We start from the raw sequence: 19,795 nt of genomic DNA, 5'->3' as shown, positions 1-19,795 counted from the left end.
ATGAGACCAAACCATTAGTTGATAACATTACTATTACTCTCTATTGTTAGGTTTGAGCACCTAACACCTTTCTGTAAAATATCATAAAATTATGTTAAGCACTTAAGGGTTGTCAAACATTTTATATATGGACAAAGTTCAATTTTAATAGTTTTGTACTTTTTTCAGCATAAAGAGTTAAAACTCCTCATTTACTTTTACTTTTCTTCTAGCCTGTTCTGCCTTTTATACCATGCCCTTCAAGTTAATTTCCATTACTAAAAAGATGGCAGCATGATCCTTGAGAAATAATGAATTCCGACTTATCCACTGAAATGGCTGATTCAGCGTTGGCAGTTGGAAGCAACAATAACAAAAGGTACCCTTGGGCCTTTGTGCACATGAATATTGTTGCCGAAGCGTGGGTCCAAAACATTAACAATGCAAGGGGAAGGGAAAACAAATATCTTGCCCACAATGGTTCATTCAAATGGCATGCTATCAATTATGTCTGTTATACAACAGGCATCACATTGTGTTCATGAATGCTTTTCATTTTGACAAATGTTTGGGAAGGTCTTTGAGTTTCACTCCCTGAAAAAACTTCACATAAATCTCTTTTTAATTACTGAACAAGTGATCCTGTCAAATACGGATATCTTAGCATAAGTCAAATGTAAATTCAACAAATCAACCTGTAAAAACTGCCATCGAGCAAAATTATTTGGTGAGAAAGGTGATTACAAGTAAACACAACATTGTTCAGTAGGTACGAAAGTTAAATATGTTTTTTGTTTTTAAACATTCCCACCAATTTTTTTATAGTTGTTTGTCAGGCACACTCGGTAAAAATCAAGGCAACATTTTGATTATGACACAAGCACTTTCTGTTAACTGTACAATGGTCTGTGAGTGTATATCAAACTCTTAAATATAAGACATATTTCTGATATATACATAATCACCATCACAATAAAGTTGTAATTTTACCTGCTGAACTTAAACTATTACTAAACATGTCTTCTGGTTTTGTTTTTCCAAGTAGGACCAAGAAATTGAATCACATTAGTCCTGGTCTGTCCGTCTATTTCCTATGCTCAAAGAGTGCCATACATTTCCATTTGAAAGACTTAGCTTTAATCTTCTTCTGTTTTAAGCCTTTCTCCTTCTTTAATATATACTGTTTTAATGTGCTGTATATACTTGGTGCTGCCCCTTTTATTAAATGTGGTACAGAACATAGTTTCTTTGACAATGTTTGGTTTTGTAGTTGTTCTACGCTGAGAAGAAAATAACTAAAAAAGATGTGTTGCTTTAAAAAAATAGAGATAAATTAACTTTTTTAAGTGGTTAAATCTATATTTTATCTTGAGTACGTTTCGACTATACTCATCTCGTTACTTTATGCACTACCAGCGATTTTATCCATGAGTAACTCTCGGTGGTGTTGGACCTTAGTTTTTATTACATGGGGCAGGCGAGACATTTTATATTTGAGGCATCAGGAGCATCTCTGAGGGGTTTTACTCTGTGTCTGACGAATCATGGATGCACTATAAATTAGAAGAGTGGATCTGTCATCAGAGCCCACTGTAGCTTTAAGGTTGGGCTGAAAAGGTTGTTACTACCACCAGGGAGAGAACTAAAACATGTACAGTAGGCTGCTGGCCCTCGAGGACCAACTTTGGGCACCCCTGCTCTAGACTAACACATTTGGATGTTATAAAATTGAAGCTAATAATATAAGAGTCAATCACAAAGTAAACGCTAAAATTAAAAACATCAAAGAAAAAAACAAAACAAAAACTTTTTAAAAAATTTGCCTTTGTCAAAAAAGATGTAAAAAATAATTTGGACTAATTGATTTCATGGCTTAAAAAGAGCAGTTAGTTGTATGAAGTAGGATATAAAAAAATAAAATAAAAAATGGGTAAGGACCAAACTCTGAAAATGAAAATCCTGTCAATTACCAATTTACATAAGAATCAGGAGCCATCACATTTGATGTGACACGTCTTTATTTGTTGACTAGACCGCCACGTGTATACACTTAGGACATTTCTTTTTTCTTTTTAACCTTAATAAGGCAGCAGTGGTCTCTCTCCCCCAATACAGTCTTTCCTAAACTGAAGTAAAAAGATTAGAGCAAAATCTGAAGAAGTGCCAACTTACTACAAGTGGTATAATTGGCCTCAGGGGTAGGTTTTGGACCTGAAACCCTCCATTCTCTTCCCTCATGACTAATTCACAAGACCTTGATTTTTCCTTTGGCATCTGAGGATATAGCCTTCAAGCTGCGCAAATGTTTGTATGGGTTTAAGTTTAGTGCCGGTTTAGTTCTAGGAGATTTTCAAAGAGGGACCTCTGTTATCCTTTACGAGTTTTGATGTAGTCAGTATTATGAATTATCTTTCTCTTTCTTCATTGACAACTGGCTGCAGTAGATTTAATAAAACCATATGCCATATTTTCTTGAAAATAGATGGGTTAGTAAGGCCAGCCTTCCTGAACATTTGACTCTATTTAGTTGCTTCTCTTTCAGTCATCAGTTAGCTAATCATTAATCTGAAAAGCAGAAAGGTGAAAAGCAAACAAAAACTATTCCATGAGAGTTATGGGAGTAAATATTTGTCTTATGTTATTTACAAACCTATCAAAGTCATTGAAGAGAGTTTCGTCTGAAATGGCGCAGAGCGGAGTTTGGTTGATATTGAGTTATGATAGATGCAGGAGAGGCTTTTACTGTAGATTTATTCTGAAGTCAGGTAAGGAAAAAAAAGTTTCTCTGTGTGTGTGTGCTAGTAAATTTAAAGGTGTGTGTATTGTGTGTATATTTTCCTGTGCATTTCTATCCATGTGTGACCATACTGTAGGTGTGTATCGCCGTAGCCTTCTTCCCAGTCAATAGACTCACTGTCACACACTGGCAAGTAATTGACAGCTTGGAGTTTGCGTTGACACAGGACTTGCATATATTTTCTCCATTACCATCCGTATACGTCAGCCTGAAGTTCTCCTTGGCAGTGCTTTCAGAAGTCATCTTGCTTGGCAGAGGATTAAACAAACACCCTCTATTCTACCTTTTGGGAGGAAGTGATAAACTCTCTCACCCTAAGTAAGCCAAATAGCTGAAAAAAAGACTTTCCATTTCTCTGCTGTGGTGTGTACAGAAAAAAAAAAAACAGTTGCAGCATTTGTTCTTGTACCGCTTTTGTATGTTGGCACAACAAAATGTAAAGACCTGGAGAAATAGTGTTTTATTCTTCTGCTAATAAGTAAATAACAGCTTACGATAGGGATTTAACATGAATTGTTGTAAATGGTGGCGATGGAGCCAGACGTGCAGGTATGCCATGGCATGCTACTTAAAAGAAACTAATGTAGATGAAAGAATCCAGTTATGTTGTTGTTTTCCTATCTAGTCTCCCAGTCCACACTCAGTTGGTGATAGTATTACATGTTTAAGTTGCTTTGCCAAGCACCAATGCATCCAAAAAACAAAGAAACAAGTCAGTATAAGTAGAAAATTGATACAGTAAAGTGGGTTAATTTGACACTTTTAAAAACATTCCAAACACAATCTTCCTATTTAATTGAATTACCATGATCACAATAAAGCAGACTGACACAAGAAGACTAAAAATACAATAGTTTTCTAATAAAGATTGCTTGTCAGATTGACTGATAATACTTAGTGATATGTATTATAGCAGGATTTGGGGAAACGCTAAAGAAGGGACAAACCAGATTTGCAACTGGCTAATAATGCAAAAGAACTTAAATTGCAGATTCCTATCTGTGTTAGATTAAAATGTTTTGGTCAGCCTAAAACAGAGGAGTTCAGCACTGACAAAGGCTTATTTGCAACACAGTTGTTATTCATGAAGCCATTATTTTACTTTGGAAAAGACACTAAAGCAGCATTTTCAATACTTTAAAGATATTACGACTACCTAAAAAGAAAAGCATGAAAGCTGCAATATATGGATTACAGGGAAACATTGAATAATTTATTATCAATTGAATAAAGACAATTTATAACTTTTGTCAGTTTTCAAAACTATTGCCAAATTGCCTTGACTCGTTTCATGTAGCAGACATTTAGTTACTGAGATTTTGTCCATTGTTGAAGAATTGTGGGCCACAGAATTTGAAAAAAGTACCTGCAACATGTACAATAATGATGCCTTTGTTTGTGATGCCTCTTGATGTCAAATCGAGACCTTAAATAATTATGCCAGAAACATGTTCTCTCACAAGAAAAAAAAAAGAAAGCCACAATTTAAGTGCTAGCTTTGAAATGATTTACACCTATGGTGGAAACAAAAGCTGTGTAAGTTGTGATAATTAATTGATCTGTTTAAACAAACAAACAAAAAAATCAAAGACAGATGTTGTTTACAACATTTTCAGGCATAGCACTTCTACAAGAGGGAAAGTTAGAAATCCTCAGAGACAAACCTACAACAAGCTAGAGAACAAAACGCAAGATTAAAGAAAATTCCAAAACTACCAAAACGCAAACTTTCAGCAAATATTGAAAATATAAATTGTAAACTACATATTGTGTATTTTCTTCCCCATAGTGGAATGCTTTATGTGGAAGTGGAATTATAAAGTTGTTTTTAAATTCTCAAGCATAGAAATTTAAATTAAGGAATGTGGTATGAAGGAAAATTGCTTAAATGCCACCTTGTGAAAATACAATTACACCAAAATTGATCAAATTAATTAGCCACCACCTTTTATTACGTGAAACTAAAGTAACATTTGTTTCATTTTCTGCCTTTGTCATTCGAAAAATGGATAATACAGGCAGAAATATTAGACAGTGACATTTTGCTGAAGTCTCAGTAAGAATAAGCACATTTACTTGTATGCATTTTCAACGAGGGAGTCACCAGTCGCAGAAATTTCTGCTGCACTTTGTCTTCCCCTCTCTACTCTTTACTGGGTTCCTGCTCTCCTACAAATCGTTAGTTTCACTTTTCATTAGGCTGAATCAATAAGGCGGATCAGTGGCTGATGGTTTGGACTGCGTGGCAGACGCCCCGCTCGGTCTCCCCTTCTCTTTTTTTCATTCTTTCTCTTGTTCTCTTTGCTCCTTCTTGGACTCCAGCTATTTCCTCTGCAACCATTCAGTCGAGGAGAATGCATGAGGCAGCGGGAAGCTTGAAGGGACTAACAAAGAGGGATGAGCCTAAAAGTGCTACCCAGTAAGACAGAAATGACAACCCTCAGTGGTAACCCACTAAAGAAAAGGTGAGCTCTCAAGCTAAAAGTAATTTTGAAAATGAAGGCATGACACAAGGAAATTAGAATGAAACTGTACAAATTGAGCCAAAAGTCCATGCAAATGTTTCACTCTTGTCTAATTCTTTTATCTACAGCATTTCATTTTATAAAGATTCACTTGGGGTATTTAAAAATGTCAGTCTTTATAATATAAAAAAAAGATTAGATGTTTGTTTTTTACCCAACTCAATAATTTTCTTTGTCTTTGTTGATTTTATGCTTACTCTTGTAATCTTATAAACCCAAATTGCCCCCAGGAGACTTGTTCCTGGTTTGGTCATGGGCAGGGAAGTATTGTGGTGTATTTTGGAAGTGACTGCATTGGTGGCACTTCTCTGGTCTAATATGGTGAATAACCCAATGACCCAAAAAGCATAGCTCTCCATTTACAGATCTGTATATGTTGTAATTTTGACCTTTGCTCAAAGCATATAGATCATAAATGAGACCCTGAATGCAAACGGTTGAAACGAGCTACCTCTAGTGTGGCTGTGCTCTGCCTTAAAGCTTAATTGAAGAGCTCTGTTATCCAGTGGGATCTCCGAGTTTAGACCTTGCTCCACCTAGGTACCTCCCTTTGAAGGTTTCCCAGGCATGTTCCACTGGGAGGAGACCATGGGGCAGATCCAAATCTCACTAGAGGGACTCTAAGGACTTTTTGACAGAATGAACTTTTCCCAGGAGTCAGAGTAGTTTTCCAGGGCCATTATTTACACTGACCGTTTTACACTGCATTTACCAGGATACAGGCCAAATACCTGAACAGAAATTTAAACCAGAAAAGGCACTAGCACAGAAGAATTACTTTTCTTTTTATTTATCCTGAACTACTGGTCGCAGTTTTGTGGAGAGGGGATGTTGAGCAATTATGCTTATTTGGAGCATGTCATGCAAGCTTAAATTATAAAAAAAATTCTAGGTGTTGCAAACTTGACATGACTAGGAAGTGTCTTTAAATGTGTTTGGTCTTCAGAAGTTAAATTACTGTAAAAGAACCACAGGTGATGGTTCTAGTGTTACAGTAATGATTAGAGCCCTTCTATTTTATTCTCCTCTTGCTAAATAAACTAAACTCTTTGATCTGAAATCCTTTTGTACAGTACACAAATCACTCATTGTCAATGAGTGACTCTATATAAAGCAGTGGTCCCCAACCTTTTTAGTATCGCGGACCGGTGAAGTCTTTGCAAATTTGCTGGAAATGATGGTGTTGCTGCTGTTTCTAACTCATTCTGCTGCTTGTGGGCTCAATGTTGGCGCACAAGACGTAACCGACAGAATCCGGTAAAAGGATTTTCAAAATAAAAGATCCTCCAGACTCTATACATAAAACAGAAATATTTAATTATTTCTTGCGCAGCCTGGTACCAATTGGTCCACGGAGGTTGGGGACCACTGATATAGAGTACGTAGTGTAAGCACTGTGACCAAATCATTGTTTTTATTTTTATTTCTAAAAATGTCATCAATTTCATGATACCTACAGGTACATGACACCTACTTATGTCTAGGCAGAACAAAAAAAAGCAAAGGTCTAATAGTGAAAGGAGGAAATGTACATTTAAGTGGCCAGGGTACAGTTGAAATGGGGAATAACAGACCCTCTATTTATTGCTTCTGGCTTATGAATGCTTTGGAATCTTCCAGAAAGAGTTAAAGAGAGATGTCTGAGGGTTCTTGGAATGGTTACTCCATAAACTTGATCTTGGATTAACGGAAGACAAAGGACGGCTGTATAGTGTTTCTGTCCTGAATAATATATATATTTTTTTTTTTTTACTAATCCTAGGGAGGTATTTTTGGTACCACATAACCTTGAAATCTCTACAAAAACATGGGCTTGCTCAGCTGTGACTGGATGGTGGCTGGCTTTTCCACAGCTGTATTGTTTGATGGCTGTGTGTACTTAGTTCTGACTTACCCAGCACAGTGAGCCGACCAGGACGGGACCTCGTGGCAGCCTGGACAGCCTGGCACTCAAACACTGCATCGTCCATTAGCTCGACACGCTCGATGCTCAAATTATGCTCCCCTAAGCCATGGTCGCCTGTCACTTTGTAACGTGGATAGCCTGCAATGTAAACAATTTGTTTATTTTATCTCACCTTCAGTGTCAAAATACAGTTCATCTGCAAAAAGCAAATGTGTAAATTTCTGTATTTTTTTCTTACTTCTTATTCTCATGTATCAAACGAATAACTCTTTTGCAAACTGTCTTACACAGCACCGGCATAAGCACATTAACTGAGCTGTAAAAGAAGATAATTTTAAGGGAGGTGAGGATAGATTACTTTATTAGTTTATGTGGCTAGATTGTTCATTTGTTAATTTACTAACAATACATTTTTACAACACTCATGGCAGTGTAAATGAGCTGCTGTGAAAGTTGCTGTATGCTGAGGAACCATGTTTTACTGCAACAGTAAACAGGAGCAGCTCCAGTTCGAGTTGTTTCAAGATTACTCTGTGAAATGATTTACAGTTTAATAAGAGGAGAAGAAAGCAGAGGAATATCCAGGAGACCTAGGATGTCAAGACAGATGGTTTTGAAGATAACACTCTTAAGCTAATCTAAAAATTTGCATAGCCCATGTGTTGTGAAGTGTATGTCTCCACAGAGGCAAATAAGCAAAAATATACATTTGTTTAACCTATGAACAATGGGGGGTGAATAACATGTTTTCAGAAACTTTATTCTCTCAAGTTCCCTTTTCTATTTCTTTTTTACCTAGCTTCTTCATCGTGATTATTATGGGTAGAATTTGTGGAACGCAAGGAGAATTTATGTTCATAAATATTGTACTTCAAAGAATGAGACAATTTCCAACTGAGTGGAGCTTTTTCTTCCAGCTGTCCTTCTGTAATTGATTGATGATGAAAAAAAGAGATTGGAGTGAAGATTTTTTTTTCTGGAACACAAGGCCAGGCTGCACACAAAGCTTCAACCAAACTTTACGTTATATTTCGCGAAACAAAACTTCCGACTTTAAACTCACTTCCTTCTCGCTCATCAATCACACCTAAAATAAATCTGCTAGTTTCTACCTAGGTGTGTAAGGTTAGACTTATACTTAAGGGCAACAAATAATAAGGGGGTAAAAATTGATTTCTCTGAAACTTCTAACCTACAGTCACCTTGGAGATTCTTCAAAACCCCAGGCCTTTAGTGATTTTCTGTTTTAGCTCCCAGATAGAGAGGGCAGTGGTATAACAGCTATTAAGTTCATGGATGTGTCTACGGCAAAAGCCATCATATGCTCTGTGTCCAATTACTGAATTCAGCTTCATTGAATCCAGCAGCTTTTAATAGAGCATGAAGTGGGTCTCATTATAGGCTGGTGGGGTGAGTTACAGCCGATTAAGCCACTCTGTGCATTTCATCCTCCTACGTGAAGCCTTTAATCTTAAGGGTCTGTACAGTAAAAATACGAAGGACAAAAGAACGCCTCAACACAAATATTAAACCAAGGGAGAATGTAAACAGAGGAAGGCAAAAATAAGCGGCAGCATTAGATCGAGGATCTGCTGCATGATGTTTTGCTAAGAAATAGGACCAGATGATGTCACCTTCCTATAACTTTACTTTTACTTGTTAAATTGAAGAAGGCTTTAACCTAAGCAAAACTAAATCATAAATTAAAGTACTAAAAATCTTAGTAAGGATTAGTCAATGTCTGTTTTTAATTGTATCAAAATAATGCTTTTAAAATCTATACTTTCAAAACTGCAAACCTTGTGCGTTTTAGTGATTACAAGCCAGACATGGTGGCTTCTGGTTAGTGTGCAGCAACTGACCAACTGGGCTGCATTTGTCCCACTTAACAATACCAACAATTTCTACTTTTGGAAATACTGTTAGTCACAGTTATGGTGTGGAAACTAATGTAGCATCAACCCTAACTTTTCTATAGTTCAAACTTTGATGCACACTAGCAATTTAGTAATTTAAAACCAGTCCACATGAATATTTCATATCCATGGGACACAACATTTCTCATTAACTGTCTACACTTTTACAAAAATCCATTGTTAACTTTGTTCCTGGTTTCTCAGACATATGTGTTACAAAGCTACAGATATGGTGAACAAAACTCTCAGCTACATCAATCCAGCTGATCAGCTGCAACTTGTCCACCGAGAGGGGAGTAAATATACAAATTTTGAGTAAAATATAATAAACTTCTTTGCTCATTTGGGTCATACAGTTGTTGCAAGTTAACCCAGCGGACTCACAATCAGCTGATGAGGTAGACTGATACAGCGGGCAGTCACACCAACAAAAACTTCATAGTAGTATAGAAAATTTTCAGTCCTGAAAACAGACGCAATCTTTGCAAAAGTCTCTTGCGAAAGTTTAGATGGTTGATATCTGCTAATATATTTTTGTATATTATGAATGTGCACACTTTCAATTTGAATTGTTTTAACCAGCTAAAATCATCTAGATGGAGGACTGGGGTGTTGTCTGACTGGATGTTAGCCTTCCACTTCTATGAGGATTAATAACTTTTCTTTAAACTCTTGGTTGTATGACATAGAAGTGCGAAAACTGAAACTGATTACTCCATCCAACCTCTCTTTATCTCAAATAAAACTGGTAAAATCATATTATAAAATTGTGTTTTTAATTTTTGTGTCATTTTAACAGCTGGTGTTTTTACTCACGGCTACTTAACCATGATGATCTGAAACAAGCCCATGTCTTTAAAGGATGGACTGCTCTTTCAACCTAACAACAGTGCCTGAAGATAAATAAGAACCATTCCCTGCACAAAGTCACAGAGAGAGATTTTTGCTCCAGTTTTTATGTTCACTGATGAGATCCAAGGCAGTAATACCAGCGCGGATCAGAAGGGTAATGATCATTGCACGACTCTGTATGATGTGAACTTGCGCTGACTCTGGTCGAACAGCCTTGAGTTAACTGCACCCTCCAAAGAGACGGGGATGAACTTCACACACACTTTGTTTGGCTTGTCTTAATCGTGGCTTCACATAAGCCATGCAAATTTCTGTTACACAAACAGATTACCGTGCCAGTTACCTCATCTGTGCTCCTGGCATACTAAGAGTAATATTGCTATGTGGAGACGTGGCCGCCTTCCAGTTTCATCTTGATGCATTAACCGGATCCAAACAGGGGAAAAAATATATAATTTGCATCCATGATGGATAGTAAAAGATAAGGATGTTATCATCTCATTTTCGAAGAATTGAAACATCCTAATGTGTTTTGCCACCATATAAGCATCCTGATTATGCATTTTGTCAATGTGATTGAAATTACACTGTGGCACACATGAAGACTGATCACCTCTGCAGATGTGACGTGCACCTAGAAAGGGCCATTGATCTTGGATCTCAGCACATTTCAAACACACAATGTGTTACCCAAAGCAAACAATGTAAAATAGTCCCATTAAGGAGTAATGAATCCATCAGGGAGAAATGGATTTGTCTTGAGGGTGAATCAATGTGTATGTGCATGTGGGTTTTCATAAGTATGAAGACACTTGAAGCTTGGCTTGGTGATTCACATCATTCACCTGGTACTCGCTTTGCACTGTACCCGCTTTACACCAGGGAATCAAAGCAGGTTTGGCTGCAGCTGCAAACAGGTGTCCAGTGCTAAGTTTGCTCTCTTCAAAAGCAGGCGTAACACAAAGTTACTTTTAAAAGCTCTGCTGGCATTAGCTCGTCAAAAATGTAAACAGCCACCTTAATTTTCAAGGGACCTTGCTTATATCTAACAGGTGTGTTGTCACCACCATGTACAGCAGATACATCCTGCATCATGCATATTCATTGAATTGATTGGTATGTTGAGGGCTACTTCACTTTCTTTAATTAGAGTGGAAAAGCATAGCACAAAGGGGGAATGAAGAGGAAATTCAGGGACAGATAGGAATCATTGGCTTTTGTGCTATGATTTCTCGCTCTGAATGGTGAAAGAGTTCTCTCAGTTTAATCACTGCTCCTGTGAATGGAAACAGGTCCCAGGCGGAGGATGCTGCCAACACAGCTTCTTTCTATGAATAGCCGAGCAGACCTATATTATTGAAATGCTCCGTGCGACATTTGATTCGTCGCACTTTTTACGTATACAGCTGCCACTTTCCTTTCTTGTGTGCGTCTCCGCAGCGATGTACCATTGCTCTTTTACCGCTGCATGCGTGGCATGTTTAGGTAGGCAGGAGTGATAAAAAAGGACAGCTGTGGAGTGCTTTATTTTGAAAAAGTGTCATCTGTCTCAATAGAAGGCACTCAGCCCCCTGTCTGTAACATATTGGTGATTTTAGAAAACCTTTCTTCTCTAAGCTGGCGGCTATTTTTCTTCACACAAATCCTTCCCTTTTTTTAACTATCCTTATTTTCCTCCTCAATCACTCTCTTCTGGAGGAGAAAATGGTTGTGGAGAGGGCCAAGAATACTTCTTCTTGTCCACAAGTTTTAAGCTATTCACAGATGTTTTATTAAAGGCTGATCTACTGTAGTTCCCTTAAGTGTGAAGACTCAATGTTCTCTTTTTTTTCCTCTTTTTTTGTTCCTTCATCTTACCTTCCCTGCTGTGGAAATGAGATTTCATCTTGATCATTTTGTCTTGTTAAATCAATAAAAGCTGAAGAGGATAAACATCTCTGCTCTACTCTGAGCCTATATAAAATTACACTCTCTCTCTGTCTCTGTCTCTTTCTCTCTATATTCCCCTCCCTCTCTCTTTCCATTCTATCTCAAACAATCATAAGTACTCTCCCCGTCTGCATCTTCTTCCTCCAAAGGAGACTTGATGGCTGCAGGACTATTGTTTACAGCCACCTCTCAGTCTTCCCCAGGGGCCTAATAAGGACATGAAGAAAGAATAGGATGGCTTTACTGGGGCTCTGTCAGTCTCTGAGGTTTAATCACACACCACATCTCTGAAAGAGGACTATTTGCTAAAGGTCAAAGGGTAGAAAACCCTCAATCTCTATTGCAGCTCATATTTAATCATTCATAACCATGCAGAATATTTTGTATTTGAGAATGGCCACAGCCGAATATTGAGTCATTGTGCCTTGAATTGTAATTACATCCAGTGGTTACAATGTGGAGGAGTGTGAGGCAAATTGAAAAGCTCTAAAATGAAAAGGCTATATTGATAGAATAATGGTAGGGACAGAGTACAGTTATAAATGGATAAATGTTTTGGGTGAATTTAATAATCAAGATGAACATATTCTTCTTCAAAAGGTTGGCATACCATATGAGGATTTCAGCAAGGTCATGAATACTTTCTGTATAAAGCCAGGATGGATGGGCCACCAGGTTGCTAAATAACAGCGCACTAGTCCCTCTGCTTCAAATTAAGCAATTAACACAATTACGCATGAGATGTGATGTAATTAGGTGGAGGCCAGCTACTTTTCAAAATGTCATTTAGCAGCCTGAAATTCAGCAGCCTGTATTTAGGTACCTCTGACCAGTCTCTGTGCCTGCTGAAGAAAAGCATCCGCACAGCATGATGTGCCACCACCAATCACCATTTCAGTGTGGAGATGGTGTGTCGAGGGTGTTGTGCAACATAAATTTTCGACCACATATAGGTCTTTTCATGCATGTAAAATTCTTTTTGAATGCAGTGTCCAAATGTTAATGTTTCATTTCAGAGTCTTATTAGTTGAAATATAACAACAAATGATACATAAGTGCAGGGTAATATGCTAAATCCTTACCAGGGAGATCTCTGCCAACTCCCAGTGCCAGTCCATCTTTTATCCACAGGACAACACCACGGTATCCGGGGATGGTGCATGGTAACGACACCAGCTCACCCGCCACTACCACCATGTCCTGGGGCTGCTGGGTAAACATGGCCTCCACCCCTTGACAGAAAAAAGAAGGGAGAGATTAGATCTGATTGGCTTGTCATTTTTAAACTAATCGAGACACGAGGGCAGAGAAAGTTCAAAAACTAGGAGAACAAGTGATGTCTTCAATCTTTCAAATGATGAATGAAAGAGACAAATTTAACAAAAAAGTGCACAGTGTTCCCATTTCAACCAATTTCAGTCAAACCTCTTGTCAAATGCATGTTGCAGGAACTCTAAAGGGTGCCTTACAAATGTGGCCCATCTTTTCACTATGGATGATATAAAGACAAGTTTCTGTAATCATGCAGGAGTGGAGCAGTAGGATTAAAGCGCAGGCTAAGAGACAGCTATCATAGCTCAGCTTGGTTCATTTATGCAGGATGTCACCGTGCAGATGGGTTGGGCCCATACACACCACAGCGGATAACACAATCTTGTCTGCCAACGCCGCTTCACCAGCATACATTAACTCGAGCTCACACCCATGTATTCCAACTGTGCAGCTGCTATTAACTGTACCGCTCCACAGCGTGTTCAGGCAGAAAGCACTGTGGAGTGAACTCCATTAGAGGTGTGTTAATGGGGAACGGGGTACAGAAACAGTAAAGGGTTGCTTGGTGTACATGTGGTAGCAGAGTGTGTGTAGGGGTGTTTATGCATGAGGGCGTGGGGAGGTGGGCAGTGGGGAGTCAGAATAAAGAGACACAGGAATACGGAGGAGTACTGATTTCTACTTTAGAATTCTGCCTATCAACTGAAGCACATGTACAATGACATGCATTCACCCAGACACTTAAAGGGCATATTTTCTATCTAAAGTTGTTTAGCCTGTGCCACTAGTTTATAACTAGGACCTTTGGGAGCGTTCAGCTCTGCAAAGGAAATTCCAAAATCATGCTGACCTACAAATACCAAAATAGCCTGTTTTCTTTAAAATACTAACCAAAACATGTGGATGCAGTGCAAATTAGCACAACGTTGCAAAGCAAGGACAACCTCATTTTGTTTTTTGTGGACAAAACAAGGCATCAATGTGTGAGTATGATTGGCTCTGTTATTTAAAATGTGCTTTTAATCTGATGAGCTTTAAACGATAAACTCTTTTTGCTGTGATTGTTGCATGCTTTGTCTCATTGAGGGGGAGTGACAAAAACAAAGACACTTATATTGTACTCCAACTATTATGTCAGTGCAAAGAATTTGTGGACTGCCATCTTCCAAAGTGTCTTTGTAAACATACCTTTTGTTTTTTAGTTTGTCTTTTCAGAATGTCAAATCACAGAAAATTTTTCCTTTTTTTCCATTCTGGCACACACGCACACACACACTATATATATATATATATATATATATATATATATATATATATATATATATATATATATATATATAAAGTATTAAGCAATCATTGCTGATTTGCTATAATTCCTAAATTTCTCCCCAAAAGTTCTTAAAATACAATGAAGGAAGTCAGTTTAGAGTCACCTAGCAAGAACTTGCCAGTTAATTAGATTGAACCGGTCACATTAATGCAATTTAAAGCCTGGCTAGGTTTTCAGAAGGAAAAATGTCCTAATATCCTCAGAGTAAGGGACAATAGAGAAAGAGAATGACACATGTAAGAGAGGCTTGAGTATTTACATCAGGGTAGCAACATTCATCCATCTTTCTATCGTGTCTGCCAAATAAATCTCTGTCTACCAGATTTATCCTTCCACGGCTATCACAGCACAAGCAAAAACGACCACCTCATCTGTCCAGTCTTTATCCTTGGAAGGTGTAGCACGTAACAGAGAGAAAACAACCTGACTCCTCTTTATGACATGACAAATGCACCATAACTGAAGCAACTGAATAAATAAATAACTGACTGAGTGAATGAATGAAAAAGAAAGGTGAACATGCTTGTTTTATCAGTTAAACAGTGTTTAAAAATATCATACACAGTCCACAGTCAGATCCTCTTTATCTGTGGCTCGAAGCCTCAGACAACCTTGTGACTTTTTTTTGCTTGTTTTTTGTTTTTCCTCCTCTGCAACAGCCCACATAAGTACAATGGCTAGAACTTCAAAACAAAAGAAAAGAAATGAGATTAAACTTCTTGCTAGAAGAAAGATTAGTGACAAAAGCAGAAAAAAAATGCTTACTTTATCCCTTTGGAGTCACCAAACTCAACAATTTTATCATGAATCATTATGAAAAAGCTACCTTACTTTTAAAAGCAAAGTGCTCACTCAAATATCTAAAAAACTACAGCTGTCTAAAGCACAATTTATGCCATTGAAAGTAACTTTTTCACCCATTCAAATGACACAACACAAAACAACTGTCAGCAAATCCGAAATAAAAACAAAGATGAAAAACTATCAGCATTTTAAAATGTGGGAAAACATAACTGATTTTTGGCACCTTCTGCATGCTTTTTTTTCTATAGGCTGCCAACTAGATTATAGGGACTGTATTAAATCCAGCTGCCAGGTTTGACTGAATGGCCAGGATACAGGAGAGTGAGGCCATAGATCTTTGACAACTAGTGCCCAGCTCTTTAAATGCTGTAAAGAGAACAGCAGACAGTTAAAAACTGAGCAAAAAGCCATACCCATAGAGTGGACCAACACTTTGCTTTCCCTAATGTTGTCATTTCACGTTGGATAATTTGTTTACCATCAGACGGCTGCTGCATTTCAACACACTCCATCAGTATTTCCCCCCTCGGTGCTAACTGCCCCCAATTTCATCGCTCTTTGCCAATCGGGCCTCAAAATTGCCATTACAGACACACACTCAGGCCACTTCAGAAGAATAATCAGCATGCTGTCTGTGCGGCATGTGGCCACACAGCAACAAAGCTTGGCCTGTGATCATTATCAAAAACTATTACCCCTCTGGCCGGAGCAGTTTATACCAGCAATTTAGAAGCATGGGGGGAAAGCGTCACAATATGGAGGAGAGGGTTAGGTGGTGGTGTGTTTTGTTATTTAGCAGCCAAGGACCACAGTTTCTTTGTTTTATTTCATTGCTGCCTGTGGAGTTGAGCTGGTAAGAAAGTTAAAGTATCGGTCCAAGTGTGTGTGTTTGTGTATGTGGGAGAATTGTCATCTTTCTTACTCAGTGTTGCCATAGGTGACAGGCGTCTTGTTAAAGTTGTGAGGTTATAGGGTCTAAATCAAGTTATACTTATAGACTGCATTGAGATGATCACAGGGCTTACGGTGAAATGAAAAGCTTTCCCTCCTCCTGCAGAACCTCCTGGTGGGCTATTTGTTTAAACCACAATAAAGAGATGCACCCTGTATGGAAAAGGAAAGTGGATTCTCTGACTATTTGAGGAGCTTGTCTTAACTTTTTCCTAGTTTAACCTTAGTTGCAGGATAAAACTTTAGCAATAAGCAGCCTGTAATTTAGCAATTATTTAAAAATAATCTCCTAATAACAAATGTTCTGTTATACAGACTTTATAACTTTAAATTTTGGTCCTGAAAGAAAAGTAAACATTTCAGGACATTGCTATAACTTACTTTTTGAAATGATTTTTAGATTAGAACTCATTTAAATAATCTCCTTATCTAAACAAAAGTCTCCACTATAGGTAGCTTGTAAGTGGAGGGAATAATGAGTCATAATTACTTACAAAATACAGTACTGCCAGGGTTTTTTTTAACAATAACTATTCATTACATAACAAAAAAATATGCATTAGTGTGATGGTGGCACACTAATTAATATGGAAAATATGTGAGGTATCTTTTAATGCTTTTTAGAGAAATTGTTTTGGGCAGTGGCTTTATTAAATATTTCCACATACGTATTTGTGTTTGCTGCTTGGACATTAATTAATTTTTATGGCTTGACTGAAGCTAGATTTAACTTGGTTATAGATTTTTTCACTACAGCTTCCCAAAGGGAAGTAATGCTCTAGTTTGTCAATTGCAAAGAAGAAAAGAGAGAAAACTGAAAAAAAGAATAGAATTGTGGCAGTAATATTATGATTACCAGCAATGTGACCTCAGGCAAAACTCTGACAAATAGGTACAGATGACTAAATTGTGAATGGACGACAGTTGGTTCAAATCATTCAGACCAGAATAAAAAAGGAGAAAGAAAAATTATATGGTATATACATATTCACACCAAAGGGAAATTTAGAGAATCTAATTGACAGTCATTTGTTTTGAACTGTTGGAGGAACTGGCGAGATCACACACATCTACAAAGATAACAAACAAACTTAATGCAGAATTTGTCCAGGATTTGAACCTGGACATCCTTGGACCCACTTGTTGAAAGGTAACAGTATAATTATGAAAGAAAGCAAGAAAGCGAATAATAGGTGCCACCATACATACATGGGTTTTAATTTATAATTTTCATAAAATATGGAGATAATAAAAAAATAGAAAAATATACATATAGTTTGATCATATATTATTTTGTTAAGATTTAATCTTACACCCTATTTCCAATTATTGGAATTCTAATCCCAGTTCAGGAGAGTTGGCATTTATAAAACAAGCGAGAGCATCAGCACTGGTCTCTTGTAACAAGATTGTCCTATAAATGACTGAGGAGATTGTAGAAAAATCACAATAAATTATTGGCTCATGCCGCCATGGGCAGTTGCCCATGTTGCCCATATCAGAAACCGCCACAGATAACAAGGGTTTCAATGGGTTTTACCATAGTTTTTATCATGAATGTACTATTAGGTATGAGAATAGTGATTTGGTTTGTTTTGTTACTGGCTAGACACTGCAATAAAATAATCCAACATACTTTAAAAAAAGGTTGTAACATAAAATCTAATGAAGTATTTGTCCAAGAGTTGATTGAGCCAAATCAACTCATTTTCTTATCTAAAAAAATTTTATCCCTAAGGTGCAGCCTATGTTAGAAACCAATCATGAATATTTCATAAAGCTTCAACCAGGCCAATAAAGGGAGGCATGTGTGACTATCAGTCTTATCGTTATGTCCAAATTCTTCTTTCCCTGCCTGTCCACTTGTAAAACAAACACTGTATACAGACTGATAATATGCTTGGCCCGTCTATGCTGTGATGCTTGCCATTATGAGTAAATTTTATCTGTGGGAATGCAAATTCATGAAGCAGGGAAGATAAACATCGGTGCTGCTGGAAGACTGCATTTCTGCCCTCTCTCACACCCGCACATTAACAGAGCATGGCAGTTGCCAGGGCGCAATCAAGATGGATAGCCTCCAATGATGGCTTCTAAAAATTACAAATGGCAACAGAGAGAAGGGCCTAGAGGGCATTCTCTTTATCATCAGCAACATGGCCAGAAGAAGGGAGATTTCATGGACATCAAAAAGTGGAGGATCCGGGGCAACAAACGCCTCGCTTAATCCCTTTAGGCAGCTGCATCTTCATTTTCAGTTCATATGAAATAGGAAACAAAGTTCATTAAGAAGTCCAGAGGCGTGGAATGGATTATTCTCCCAAAATCCAAAACAAACTAATCCTCCACGGATTGATAAATCAAGGATGTGCTTTAATAAAGAGCAAAGGTCTGCAAGCCTGACAGTTTCTAAGCCGAGAGACGCAGTGATCTCAAATATAACAGTACACCAAAAGAAATCTAATTGCTGGATGTATATGAGACTTTGTGTTCATAAGTTCTGTAAATACAAGACCTATGGCCGCTGATTGTAATTACTGTATAAAACAGTAACTCCTGCAGGCTGGTTTCCAAGGTAACTTCGGTTCAAAGAGAATGGTTCAAATATTCTAGTTAGCATAAATGCAACTGAGTACCACCTAACCCTCCTCCCCTGGCTGCTATTGATTAAAAAAGTAAGGAAACAGAGAGAGATTCACTTTGCAGACCAGGCTGCATTTTTAGCATACACTTCTGCATAATAGGAAGTGGGGACATAAAAGAGATGCAAATGAGTTGGAGAACTGGAGAAGAGAAGTTTGTAGGTTCAGATGGCGACTGATTGAACAGGAAAGGTCTCTTCTCTTTTTCTGTCATCATTATATGGTTTCTTTGCCCGTATTCCCCTCTTCACTGACTCTTGCCTCTTCAGTTTATTCTGTCATGGGAGTATTTCTTTAAATGTTTGTTTTAAGAGCTGAGGGCCAACCTCGTTATTGTCTTGTCTCTGACATATGAAGTCTTCAGTGTTCAATGAGTGTCTGGACATAAAGGCACTTGATGGTCCACCATGGGAGCATCAAGAGCATGTTTTTAAAAGGAGATATGCCTTTAAAAGTGTTCAAAGTCAGTCTGCATTGAGATTGATCACATTCATTAAGGAAAGATGAGCATTTGAAAAAGACTCAGCTGACTGACTTGATGGATGGTGGGCAGAGAGGGTCTTAGTTCAATAGGGCTTACAGTATCGTATATTCTGAGGCAGAGTCCAATTTTTCTTTTACGAGGGATTCACAGACACAGACAGGTGAATTAAACTGCCCTTTGTGCAGCCATAACTCATAGTTTTTAGGGCTGACAACTTAAAAGTGAAAGTCTTGACTTTCATGACATTGAGCATTTTTGTCTCAGTAACTGAGATTAAATAAAGAGATACATCAAAGCTCTTGGAAAAAAGTAGGACAAGCAGAATATCTCTGTGTGCCTGGAAGTTCAGAAAAAATGTCAATTTATGTTTAGGTATTTACTGCCATTAAGAATTTGAATGGCCATTTA

General features: G+C 37.7%; 1 protein-coding gene across 1 annotated transcript in view; it reads right to left on the bottom strand.

Moving 5' to 3' along the window:
* kirrel3b (kirre like nephrin family adhesion molecule 3b) overlaps nt 1-19,795 on the bottom strand; it is a 188,264-nt gene that overhangs the window by 64,234 nt on the left and 104,235 nt on the right. Inside the window, 2 exon segments of the mRNA XM_032545453.1 lie at nt 7,196-7,345; nt 12,987-13,136. Coding sequence (XP_032401344.1) covers nt 7,196-7,345; nt 12,987-13,136 — 300 coding nt within the window.

This window comes from Xiphophorus hellerii, chromosome 18 (assembly GCF_003331165.1).
Source record: "Xiphophorus hellerii strain 12219 chromosome 18, Xiphophorus_hellerii-4.1, whole genome shotgun sequence".
Classification (NCBI taxonomy): domain Eukaryota; kingdom Metazoa; phylum Chordata; class Actinopteri; order Cyprinodontiformes; family Poeciliidae; genus Xiphophorus; species Xiphophorus hellerii.
Note: the sequence above shows the minus strand (reverse complement) of the source record. Positions and strands in the feature narration are given on the sequence as shown.